This window comes from Anomaloglossus baeobatrachus, chromosome 1 (assembly GCF_048569485.1).
Source record: "Anomaloglossus baeobatrachus isolate aAnoBae1 chromosome 1, aAnoBae1.hap1, whole genome shotgun sequence".
Lineage (NCBI taxonomy): Eukaryota > Metazoa > Chordata > Amphibia > Anura > Aromobatidae > Anomaloglossus > Anomaloglossus baeobatrachus.
The window spans coordinates 360,822,787-360,835,869 of record NC_134353.1 but is presented as its reverse complement, the minus strand read 5'-3'; the positions used below and the strand labels follow the sequence as shown (position 1 = coordinate 360,835,869).

The 13,083-nt window shown below is 45.4% G+C and overlaps 1 protein-coding gene across 3 annotated transcripts in view; it reads left to right on the top strand.

The window, feature by feature from the left end:
• The window catches only part of LOC142292855 (GRAM domain-containing protein 2B-like), a 182,030-nt gene that overhangs the window by 113,907 nt on the left and 55,040 nt on the right, over window positions 1–13,083 (top strand). For all 3 annotated transcript variants that reach the window (XM_075337797.1, XM_075337795.1, XM_075337796.1), the window contains exon 5: window positions 5,931–6,034. In XM_075337797.1, coding sequence (XP_075193912.1) covers window positions 5,931–6,034 — 104 coding nt within the window. The remainder of the gene's footprint in view (window positions 1–5,930; window positions 6,035–13,083) is intronic.

Below are 13,083 nucleotides of genomic sequence, written 5' to 3'. Positions count from 1 at the left end.
CATCGATCGCACTAATTTCGGCAAAAATAATGCCCGAATTAGTGCGATCCTGTGAGATCCAGCTATGAGATGCCGCAGCTGCAGCAGCATATCATAGGTGGACCTCAAACATGCCGCCCCCAGCCCCTGCAGCACTGATTGGAGCGATCGTGCTATGACGCGCAATCGCTCCAATCAGTGTGCAGTGGGGCGGTCTGATCTGCCGGTGGCCGGCCTCCCCAGGCCTGTGCTGGCCTGTGAGCCCTCCCCCAACATGTCTGCAGCGTGGAGTGGCTGGTACTTTTGGTACCACGCCACCGCTGCTGCTGCCGCCGCCGCCTCTGATGTCTCCGCCGCTGCAGCTCTAATGGTAAGTATTCCGCTCCCTGCGCGCTCCCGTGAAGGCCCCTGCGCGCTCCCGTGAAGGCCCCTGCCCGTGCCCCCCCCGATCTGCCCCCCTACGCCCCGATCTGCCCCCCTACGCCCCGATCTGCCCCCCCGGCATCCCGATCTGCTACCACCGCTGCTGCTGAGGTCACCGCTGCTGCTGCAAAGTGAGTACTGTGCTCACTTTGCAGCCCGTGCGCGCTCCCGTGGTGCCCCTGCGCGCTGCCGTGATAGCCCCTGCCGTGCCCCCCCCGCGATCTGCTCCCCCCAACCACCCCCCCCCCCCCCGACATCCCGATCCGCTCCCCCCGCGATCTGACTGCCTCCCCCATTATTTCTATTCTGCTTCTGCAGCTCCCTCTCCGGTCTCCCCCTCTGCTCTCCCCCCCTCCCCCTCTGCTCTCACCCCCCCCTCTGCTCTCACCCCCCCCCTCTGCTCTCACCCCCCCCTCTGCTCTCACCCCCCCCCTCTCCCCCTCTGCTCTCCCCCGACGTCCTCTTACCTGTCTTCACCGGCCTGATCACATCTGCGTCCATCGCTGGGTCCTTCCTGGGCATTCTGCTGATCTGCCTGCTGCTCCTGTAAAGCTGTCCATCTCTCTGCCATCTGTTCCTCTGCAGCTCTTCTGGTCAGTGATCCTCCTGCTAGTCCTCTGGGTACTGTGAGTATAACTTTTTTTTTTTTCCGTATCCCCTGTCCATTTTTACACCTCATCCGTCCGTGCGTCCCGCCAAGCGCTGATCAGGGATGCAGATAACGGATCGGCATCCCTGCTCAATTTTTGGCGTGACTTTTTTTTCCGTATCCCCGACGCTTTTTGTATCGCATCCGTCCGTGCGTCCCGCCAAGCGCTGATCAGGGATGCAGATAACGGATCGGCATCCATGGTCAATTTTTGGCGTGACTTTTTTTTCCGTATTCACGACGCTTTTTGTATCTCATCCGTCCGTGCGTCCCGCCGAGCGCTGATCAGGGATGCAGATAACGGATCGGCATCCATGGTCAATTTTTGGCGTGACTTTTTTTTCCGTATTCACGACGCTTTTTGTATCGCATCGGTCCGTGCGTCCCGCCGAGCGCTGATCAGGGATGCAGATAACGGATCGGCATCCATGGTCAATTTTTGGCGTGACTTTTTTTTCCGTATCCCCGACGCTTTTTGTATTGCATCCGTCCGTGCGTCCCACCAAGCGCTGATCAGGGATGCACATAACGGATCGGCATCCATGGTCAATTTTTGGCGTGACTTTTTTCCGTATTCACGACGCTTTTTGTATCGCATCCGTCCGTGCGTCCCGCCAAGCGCTGATCAGGGATGCACATAACGGATCGGCATCCCTGCTCAATTTTTGGCGTGACTTTTTTCCGTATTTGCGACGCTTTTTGTATCGCATACGTCCGTGCGTCCCGCCAAGCGCTGATCAGGGATGCACATAACGTATCTGCATCCATGGTCAATTTTTGGCGTGACTTTTTTTTTTACGTATCCCCGACGCTTTTTTTTATCGCATCCGACCGTGCGTCCTGCAGCGGCCGATCAGTGCACTGCGTCTGTGCGTTTGAAAAGTCAAATGGCGCTCCTTCTCTTCTGAGCCCCGCCATGCGCTCAAACAATTACTTTCCACCACATATGAGGTATCTGCGTACTCAGGAGAAATTGCACAATACGTTTTATGGTGCATTTTTTCCTGATAGCCTTGTGAAAAAAAAAGCTACCTAGTTGAAGCAACCGTTTTGTGGTAAAAAAAAAATTTTTTCTTTTCACGGCTCAACGCTATAAACTTCTGTGAAGCCCCCAGGTGTTCAAAGTGCTCACCAAACATCTAGAAAAATTATTTGAGGGCTCTAGTTTCCAAAATGGTGTCACTTGTGGGGGAGCTCCACTGTTTAGGCACCATAGGGGGTCTCCAAACGTGACATGGCGTCCGCTAATGATTCCAACCAATTTTGCTGTCAAATGGCGCTCCTTCTCTTCTGAGCCCCGCCATGCGCCCAAACAATTACTTTCCACCACATATGAGGTATCTGCGTACTCAGGAGAAAATGCACAATACATTTTATGGTGCATTTTTTCCTGTTACCCTTGTGAAAAAAAAAGCTACCTAGTTGAAGCAACCGTTTTGTGGTAAAAAAAATTTTTTTTCTTTTCACGGCTCAACGCTATAAACTTTTGTGAAGCCCCCAGGGGTTCAAAGTGCTCACCAAACATCTAGAAAAATTATTTGAGGCCTCTAGTTTCCAAAATGGGGTCACTTGTGGGGGAGCTCCATTGTTTAGGCACCTCAGGGGGTCTTCAAACCCGACATGGCGTCCGCTAACAGGTGCAGCTAATTTTGCACTCAAAATTTCAAATGGCGCTCCTTGCCTTCCGAGCACTGCTGTGTGTCCAAACATTTGATTTCCACCACATATGAGGTATCTGCGTACTCAGGAGAAAATGCACAATACATTTTATGGTGCATTTTTTCCTGTTACCCTTGTGAAAAAAAAAGCTACCTAGTTGAAGCAACCGTTTTGTGGTAAAAAAAATTTTTTTTCTTTTCACGGCTCAACGCTATAAACTTTTGTGAAGCCCCCAGGGGTTCAAAGTGCTCAACAAACATCTAGAAAAATTATTTGAGGCCTCTAGTTTCCAAAATGGGGTCACTTATGGGGGAGCTCCATTGTTTAGGCACCTCAGGGGGTCTTCAAACCCGACATGGCGTCCGCTAATGAGTGCAGCTAATTTTGCGTTCAAAAATTCAAATGGCGCTCCTTCCCTTCCGAGCTCTGCCGTGCGCCCAAACAATTGATTTTTACCACATATGGGGTATCAGCGTACTCAGGAGAACATGCACAATAAATTGTATTGTGTACTTTCTCTTTTCTCCCTTGTAAAAATGAAAATTTTATGGCTAAAGTAACATTTTTGTGTTAAAAAGTAAAATTTTCATTTTTTCCTTCCACATTGCTTTGGTTCCTGTGAAGCACCTAAAGGGTTAATAATCTTATTGGATGTGGTTTTGAGCAGTGTGAGGGGTGTAGTTTTTAGAATGGGGTCACTTTTGGGTATTTTCTGTCACCTCGGCCTCTCAAAGTCACTTCAAATGTGATGTGGTCCCTAAAAAAATTATTTTGTAAATTTTGTTGGAAAAATGAGAATTTGCTGATGACCTTTGACCCCTTCTAACTTCCTAACGGAAAAAAAATTTGTTTCGAAAATTGCGCTGATGTAAAGTAGACAAGTGGGAAATGTTATTTAGTAACTATTTTGTGTGACATATCTCTCAGATTTATGGGCATACATTTTCAAAGTTTGAAATTTGCGAAATTTTCAAAATTTTCGCCAAATTTCCTAAATTTTCACAAATAAACGCAAAAAATATCGGCCTAAATTTACCACTGACATGAAGTACAATATGTCACGAAAAAACAATCTCAGAATCGCCAGGATCCGTTGAAGCGTTCCAGAGTTATAACCTGTCAAAGTGACACTGGTCAGAATTGCAAAAAATGGCCCGGTCATTAGGGTGTTTTAGTGGCCGGGGGTGAAGGGGTTAAGAGCTTAACCATCTGCTCAGGTTTTATTTTATGACTAAATCTGACACCATGCTCTAAGCTGACTGCCATTAAAATATCAGTGTGCATCACTAATTGGATTGCAATGCTGTATTTTAATAAGCAAAATCTGTACAACAGTAACAGGGTTTAAAGGGAACCGGTCAACAGGTTTTGTCATTGTCAATCTAAGAGCAACATGATGTAGGGGCAGATACACAGATTCCACTGGTATATCATTTTCTGAGATTTTTATTGTGGTTTCAATAAATGAAATGTGATATCATCAGGAGATTCACTAGAGGACAAGTTGTCTTGTGTCATATAGTCCTCATGTGCTGTTTACACAGTTTTCTGCCAATCTGTGATGTGGCAGGGTTAGGCTATGTGCGCACAGTGCGTTTTTCGCGGCGTTTTTGCGCGTTTTTCGGGTGCGGTTTTGGCCTCAAAACTGCAGGACTTTGCTTCCCCAGCAAAGTCTATGAGTTTTCATTTTTGCTGTCCGCACACATCTGTTTTTTTTACCTGCGTTTTTGAGTTAAAAAAAAAAATGGACATGTCAGTTCTTTCCTGCGTTTTTCTGCGTTTTCCGCCCATGCAATACATTTGAAAAACGCAGCAAAACGCAGAGATCAAAAACGCAGCCAAAAACGCACAAAAACGCAGCGTCAAAAAGACGCAGTGTGCGAACCTAGCCTTATACAGAACTCAGCATTCGGATAATTTATAGATCTGCAGAAGAGAGAATAGTGGTTTTATCAAAACTGGACCATGCAGACCAATCAGTAACAGTGGAATCAAGGCCTCTGGATCCTACATCATGCGTCTCTCAGGTTACATAACATACAGCTGGTAATAGATTCCCTTCATTTGTGCCTTACCCAAAATGATGACTGTATGGCAAAAAGGCATCTAGTCATATTTAAATGGAACCTGTCACCAGTTTTATGGCCTATAAGCTGCGGCCAGCGCCAGTGGGCTCTTATATACAGCATGTTAGAATGCTGTATATAAGAGCGCAGGCCATGCTATAGAACATAAAAAAAACACTTTAAAATACTCACCTAAACTGGTTGCTCCGGTGCTGATGGACAGATGGGTGGCGCTGTTCTCCACTACCGGCGCCGCCTCCTTCGGCCATCTTGCTACTCAGTCTTCTGAAGCAGCGGTGCATGACGCGTCTACGTCATACACTCGCCGGCACTGAGCTACTGCGCAGGAGCAGGGCAGATCAAAGTGCGCCTGCACAGTACCTCAGTGCCAGCGAGTATGTATGACGTAGATGTGTCATGCACCGCAGCATCAGAAGACAGAGTAGCAAGATTGCCAAAAGAGGAGGCGCTGATCCCGGAGAATGGCGCCATCCATCTGACCATCAGCACCAGAGCAAACTTCTGGGTAAGTATTATAAAGTGATTTTTATGTTCTACAGCGCGGCCTGTGCTCCTCTATACAGCATGTTAGAATGCTGTATATAAGAGAGCCCACTGGTGGTGGCCGCAGCGTATAGGGCAAAAACTGGTGACCGGTTCCCTTTTAAAGGGATCGTGTCAAGTTGTAGATGCCGTCAGATCTGTAGATCGCATGGTATAGAGAAGCGGATGAACAGAATGATATAGCTTTGTTACAAAAGATTCAGTATAACTTTGTACTTTTTATTGAAATCTGGTATTTGTATACACGGGTCCAGTAGACCGTCCTGCACAGTGATTGGCAGTTATACATGGAAGACTATCAATCACGGAGTGGGACCGCTCACTGGACTCGTATACTTACAATCGACAGGGATTTCACTGAATATAATACAAGTTTTACTGAAACATCTCCCACAAACATGTGTTATCCTAATCAGCTCCTCCTGCTCTATAACCTCCTCCCTGCAGAGCAGATACCACTTTCAACAGAACCGGTTCCCTTTTAATGCACTTTGATAGGAGAAATCATTGGTATTTCTTGATAATGAACTTCAGTTTATTTGACTCTCCCCTTTAGTTTCAGTAATATGTTTCTTACTGTACATTCTCAGGTTTTACTTGTGCCCTCCAAAGAGAGGTCTTGTACCAAGGAAGGCTTTATATCTCCCACAGCCACTTAGGATTTTTTTGTCTAATGCTTCGCAAGGAAATCAAGGTAGGTTTGTATTGAGCAGAGATCATTTGAACAGATGAATTTATGATTATAGAAATAATGGAGGGCTGCCAGTATTTGTGTGTTTGGTTTTTTTTTTGTTTTTTTACACTGTGCTGGGAATATTTTTCCCATTTTTCAGGACTGTAAATAATAAAATGGAATGATGTCACTTAAAACTCCAACTTGGCTCACAAAAAAGCAAGTTGACATATGCCAACAGAAGAATAGAAAATAGACCCTTGAAATGGGGGTAAGATAAAGGGAATGCGCAGAAAAAAAAGAAAAACGGTTCAGTCATTTACACTTACAAACTTTGATTTCTACAAGGTGAGCCGGAAAGAGCACCCTTAAAAATGCCTAACTTAATGTCCTTCCTGTGCGTCTAAGGGATTGTTCACAAGTTGCATGTTGCAGACGTTTTTAGAGCTAAAGAACCTAATGATCCTCGGGCAGAAGCATGGTACCACGTTTTACACTGCTAATATCGGAAGCATGACTAACAATTATTGCAAAAGACTTAGGTTAATAAGTTGCTCTGTACAGATTCAGCATTTGTCTATGTGAACACTTTCAATAAAGAAGTGTCCATTGTGCTGCATTTATCTAGTGTATTAATGCAGTATATTTCACAGCATTTATTAGTTTACTAGAAGGTGGCCCGATTCTAACGCATCGGGTATTCTAGAATTTAATGTGTAGTTAATGTATGATTTTTGTTTATATATAATAAGATATACAGTCATATGAAAAAGTTTGGGCACCCCTATTAATGTTAACCTTTTTTCTTTATAACAATTTGGGTTTTTGCAACAGCTATTTCAGTTTCATATATCTAATAACTGATGGACTGAGTAATATTTCTGGATTGAAATGAGGTTTATTGTACCAACAGAAAATGTGCAATCTGCAGTTAAACTAAATTTCACAGGTGCATAAGTATGGGCACCCTTATCAATTTCTTGATTTGAACACTCCAAACCTCTTTTTACTGACTTACTGAAGCACTAAATTGGTTTTGTAACCTCATTGAGCTTTGAACTTCATAGGCAGGTGTATCTAATCATGAGAAAAGGTATTTAAGGTGGCCACTTGCAAGTTGTTCTCCTATTTGAATCTCCTATGAAGAGTGGCATCATGGGCTCCTCAAAACAACTCTCAAATGATCTGAAAACAAAGATTATTCAACATTGTTGTTCAGGGGAAGGATACAAAAAGTTGTCTCAGAGATTTAAACTGTCAGTTTCCACTGTGAGGAACACAGTAAGGAAATGGAAGAACACAGGTACAGTTCTTGTTAAGCCCAGAAGTGGCAGGCCAAGAAAAATATCAGAAAGGCAGAGAAGAAGAATGGTGAGAACAGTCAAGGACAATCCACAGACCACCTTCAAAGACCTGCAGCTTCATCTTGCTGCAGATGGTGTCAATGTGCATCGGTCAACAATACAGCGCACTTTGCACAAGGAGAGCTGTATGGGAGAGTGATGCGAAAGAAGCAGTTTCTGCCAGCACGCCACAAACTGAGTCACCTGAGGTATGCAAAAGCACATTTGGACAAGCCAGTTACATTTTGGAAGAAGGTCCTGTGGACTGATGAAACAAAGATTGAGTTGTTTGGTCATACAAAAAGGCGTTATGCATGGAGGCAAAAAAACACGGCATTCCAAGAAAAGCACTTGCTACCCACAGTAAAATTTGGTGGAAGTTCCATCATGCTTTGGGGCTGTGTGGCCAATGCCGGCACCGGGAATCTTGTTAAAGTTGAGGGTCGTATGGATTCAACTCAGTATCAGCAGATTCTTAACAATAATGTGCAAGAATCAGTGACGAAGTTTAAGTTATGCAGGGGTTGGATATTTCAGCAAGACAATGATCCAAAACACCGCTCCAAATCTACTCTTGCATGAATGCCTAGGAACAATTACAATGTTCTGGAATGGCCATTCCAAACCCCAGACCTGAATATCATTGAAAATCTGTGGGATGATTTGAAGCGTGCTGTCCATGCTCGGCGACCATCAAACTTAACTGAACTGGAATTGTTTTGTAAACCGGAATGGTCAAATATACCTTCATCCAGGAACTCATTAAAAGCTACAGGAAGCGACTAGATGCTGTGATTTTTGCAAAAGGAGGATCTACAAAATATTAATGTCACTTTTACGTTGAGGTGCCCATACTTTTGCACCGGTCAAATTTTGTTTAAATACGGATTGCACATTTTCTGTTAGTACAATAAACCTCATTTTCAATCAGTTATTAGATAAATGAAACTGAATAGCTGTTGCAAAAACCAAAATTGTTATAAAGAAAAAAGGTTAACATTAATAGGGGTGCCCAAACTTTTTCATATGACTGTATACTGTATAGATAGTGTGTAGTTGCCAAGTGTTTGTGTAGGGCGCTGTACATGTTCTGGGGGGGGGGGTGAGAGCGGTGTTTGTGTGTTGCGTTGTGTGTGTTGAAGTTGTTTGTGGAGCACTGTGTGTCTGCAGCGCTGTGTGTGTTGCGCGGTTTGTGTGTGGGGGGGGGTGCGTGTGTGTGTTTTGGGAGAGGTATGTTTTGTGCGGTGTGTGCCTATATTTGTGTGTGCCGCGGTGTGTGTGTGTGTGTGTGGCGATGTCTGTGTAGGGCGGTGTTTGTTGTTCCCAGTGTGTGTGTGTGTGTGTGTTTTGGGGGGAGGTGTACACCCCCCCCCATCGTGCTCCATCCCCCATGCTGCGCACCCCTTAGAGAGGACTATAATAGGAGGACTAGTCCTGGGGAGAGAGAAGGATAATAGGGGGAGTAGTCCCGGGGGGAGTGGAGGATAATAGGAGGAGTAGTCCTGGGGGGGGGGAGGTGTATAGGTGCCCAATGTGTGCGGGGAGCGGGGCCAAGCGGCCAATGGCGGCGGGGCCGAGTGGCCAATGGGACGGTAGTCACTGTAATGACGTCATTTTGACATTTTGAAGCAAGACACAGAATAAGGCAAATATATATATTTTTATTTTTAATCAGGTTAGTTGTTTTTTTTTGTTTTTTTTAAAACCGGGCAGAAGTAATCTAAAACAATTTTTATTTATTTTTAAAGCGCCGTTGATTCTTGGGTGCTGTGAAAGTGAAGAGGCTTGTGTGTGTATGTATGTATGCATGTATGTATGTATGTATGTATGTATGACATTAATGACATTATGTATAGTAAATAAACTAACAGACATACTGGTTTAGAGGGCAGAGAACCCTCAAACTTGCAATCATGGTAACAGGGAAGGATACAGTAGTTGGGGGTTGGTACAGCTCCAGTGGTAGTGAGTTGGCAGTGGGGTTGTTGAAGGCTGTAGGCTTTCCCAAAGAGTTGAGATTTCAGGTTGAAGGTTTAAATTCTGGCTGACAGTCATACGTTTTAAGGCACTGAATTCTAGAGAATTTGGGATGCTTACTAAAATTCTGTGAGAGCAGAGGGGAGAGGTCTAGTGAGGAGGACCAGAGATTACCGTATTTTTCGGACTATAAGACGCACCGGACCATAAGACGCACCCTGGTTTTAGAGGAGGAAAATAGGAAAATAAAATTTTAAGCAAAATATGTGGTCATGACACACTGTTATGGGGCAAGGATCTGCTGCTGACACTGTTAAGGGGGGTAATGTTCCCAAATTCTCTGCTAAGATACCCCATCCTTCTAATGATCCTCCTGCCTTGTATATGTACCCCATCCTGGTATATGCCCTTATCCTGATATATACTGGCATCCTGCTATATATCCCCATCCTGATATATACTGCCATCCTGATATATGCCCTTATCCTGCTATATAACCCCCACCCATCCTGCTATATACCCCCAGCCATCCTGCTATATGGCCTGTATCACACAAAAAAAAACCCCAAACGTTAATTCTCACCTTTCCTTGCTCCATGCAGCGTCGCTCCTCCTCCTGTCTGTGGCAGCAGCAGCGCCGCTGGAGTGTGGAGCAGTCACCGGTCACTTCCCTGCAGCACCGCCCGTCCTCCTGTCTGCCGGTCAGCTGACCTGCGTGACTAGCGGCGCACACACCGATGACTTAATCGCTGTGCTCACCGCTCTCTACACAGATCAGCTGACCGGCAGACGGGAGGACATCGCGAAGCTGCAGGGGAATGGTGAATGCACCGTACTTATTCACTGCCCCCCGCGCTGATAATGATGCGCGGGGGGCAGTGAATACAGCCGCACATGATCACTCCAGGCTGTAGTTGCCAGGGGTGATCACGGCCAGCTATTTACTATGCGCGCACACCCCCGCCCATCATCCCGCCCAACCTGTCAGCGCCGCCTTCAGCGCTGAGAGATGATGGGCGGGAGGATGGGCGTGCATATGGAATGAGCGGGTCCACGTGGTCACGGTAGGCTGCTACAGCCTGCTCATGCCGCCGATGACCCGCTCCACCGCAGCACCCTCATTCCCGGCCGCAGCCCTATATTCAGACCATAAGACGCACCCCCCACTTTCCCCCAACATTTGGGGGGAAAAAAAGTGCGTCTTATGGTCCAAAAAATACGGTACATGTGGTGGGAGTGTCTGGAGATCAGTTCGTAGATGTATGGAGGAGACCGGTTGTGGAGGGCCTTATAGCACATTGTTAGTAATTTAAATGGAATTTGCTGGGGAATTGGAAGTCTGTGATGGGCTTGGCAGAGAAATAGTGAGAAGAGAGGTGGATTAATTGAGCAGCAGCTTTCAGGAACAGCTGGATAGATGCATGAGTCTTAGTTGGGAGGAAACAGGCGCAGAGGAGGATATTGAGTTAGTGAGGGCATGTACTAAAATTTTTATTTGGGTGTGTGGAAAGGATGAATCCTGGAAACATTGTTGAGATTGAGGTGACAGGAAGTGGTAAGGCTTTGGATGTGTGGTTTGAAGGTCAGTACACAGTCAAGAGTTACACCAAGGCAGCGGACTTGTGATGCTGGGTACAACGTAATGTTGTGAACTGGAGGAAACGTTGATCAGTTCGGTTTTGTCCACATTGAGTTTTATGAAGCGTGATTAGAAGGACGGTGTGGCTAATAAACACTCTGGGAGTCTTTCAACAGAGGTGACTTCTGGGTCAGTGAGGTAGATTTGCTTGTTGTCAGTATATAGATGGTACTGGAAGCCAAAGGACTACATAATATTAGGACAGCTACACACGTTCGGATCAAATAATTTACAAAATTTAGCAGTGTAGGTGTATAGCACAGCAGAAAAGCATAGTACTCAAAAGGTTTCTTATGCCTTTTATACAGTGTGTCCACCCATATCCTGTCCACCGCCATTAACTTTAGAATGGCGGCAGCTATAGGCATAGAAGGGGTGTCTAGGTATAGTAAAGTAGCCATGCGATACGCAATGAAACCACCTATAGCGCCACCTGGTGGAAAACAACAGAGTTAGCATTTTTATCTCGAAAACGGAACAAGATAGAGAAAAAAAGTGAATTCAAAAATTGTAGGGCATCATCAATTCAATACGAATCGACACCTTGCATACAGAAATGCTATGATATAAAACCCATGACCCCCCCCCCCCACCAAAAAAAAAATAATTGAATGCTGGTCACGCATATGGCGCTCGTTTAACTTTCATGCTCAAAGTGGCCACAGTCAGCTGCAGTGCACATCTGGACTCTGGACAGCATACTGTATCCTGCTGCACGTTGTGCAATATGGTAGGTGACACGTTTGCACAAGCATCTGTGATACGTCGTCGTAGGTCCTGCAATATTGGTGGAGGGGTCGCATACACCTTCCGTTTGATGTGACCTCACAGAAAGAAGTCCAATGGGGTGGGGTCAGGTGAGCGTGGAGACCATTCCACACAGCCACCATACCCAATGACTTGTAGGAAGGTCTCCATGAGGTATCGCTTCACGTCCGCAGCCTTGTGAGTTTTACACGTTCTAATCATAGCATTTCTGTATGCAAGGTGTCGATTCGTATTGAATTGATGATGCCCTACAACTTTGTAATTCACTTTTTTTTTTCTCTATCTCGTTCCGTTTTTTTAGATAAATATGCTAACTCCGTTGATTTTTACAAGGTGGCGCTATAGGTGGTTTCATTGCGTAGCACATGGATACTTTACTATACCTAGACACCACTTCTATGCCTATAGCTGCCGCCGTTCTCAAGTTAATGGCGGTGGACAGGATATGGGTGGACACATTGTATAGTGGTTAGCACTGCAGTCTTGCGGCACTGGGGTCTTGGGTTCAAATGCTACCAAGGACAACATCTGCAAGGAGTTTGTATATTCTCCCCGTGCTTGCGTGGGTTTCCTCTCATACTACAAAAAGGCATACTGATAGGCACTTTAGATTGTGAGCCCCAATGGGGACAGTGTTCCCAATGTAAGTATAGCGCTGTGGAATTAATGGCGCTATATAAATGAATAAATATTATGTTTATATACATCATACTTGCTTTAACTGTGTTGACCTAATATATATTTTCTGACAGCTGTATTTGCAAAACCCATTCTACTGCATTTCTTGATCATGCTATAGTTGGCAGAACAGCCTATGTTTTCCAGCCAGCACAGACCTGGAAAGTAGTGTAAGGAGTCAGAGTGGTGCAGTCTTTATTACATCTTCACACCGTTCTAGGATCTTTTTGTTACTGAATACATTTTTATTCTTTATACATTAAATAATACCTATCATTAGTCTGATGTTGCCCTTTTAATTTACAAAAGGAGTGGGGAGCCTCAGACTGTTGAATTTTCTAAATATCACCTTTTTCATACAAGTGGTCAAGTGCCCCTACCAAATGTCAACTTCAAAGCTATGGGATCCTGGTATGCAAAGCGGAATCTTGTATCTTCCACAACCCTCCTCGCTGTGAAACAGCATGTTTTATCTCTCATTCTTTGCACTATCCCAGCATTGTAGTATACTTTGCTAAGCTGTTAGGGTACCTTCACACTTAGCGATGCAGCAGCGATCCGACCAGCGATCTGACCTGGTCAGGATCGCTGCTGCATCGCTACATGGTCGCTGGTGAGCTGTCAAACAGGCAGATCTCACCAGCGACCAGTGAAAAGCCCCCAGC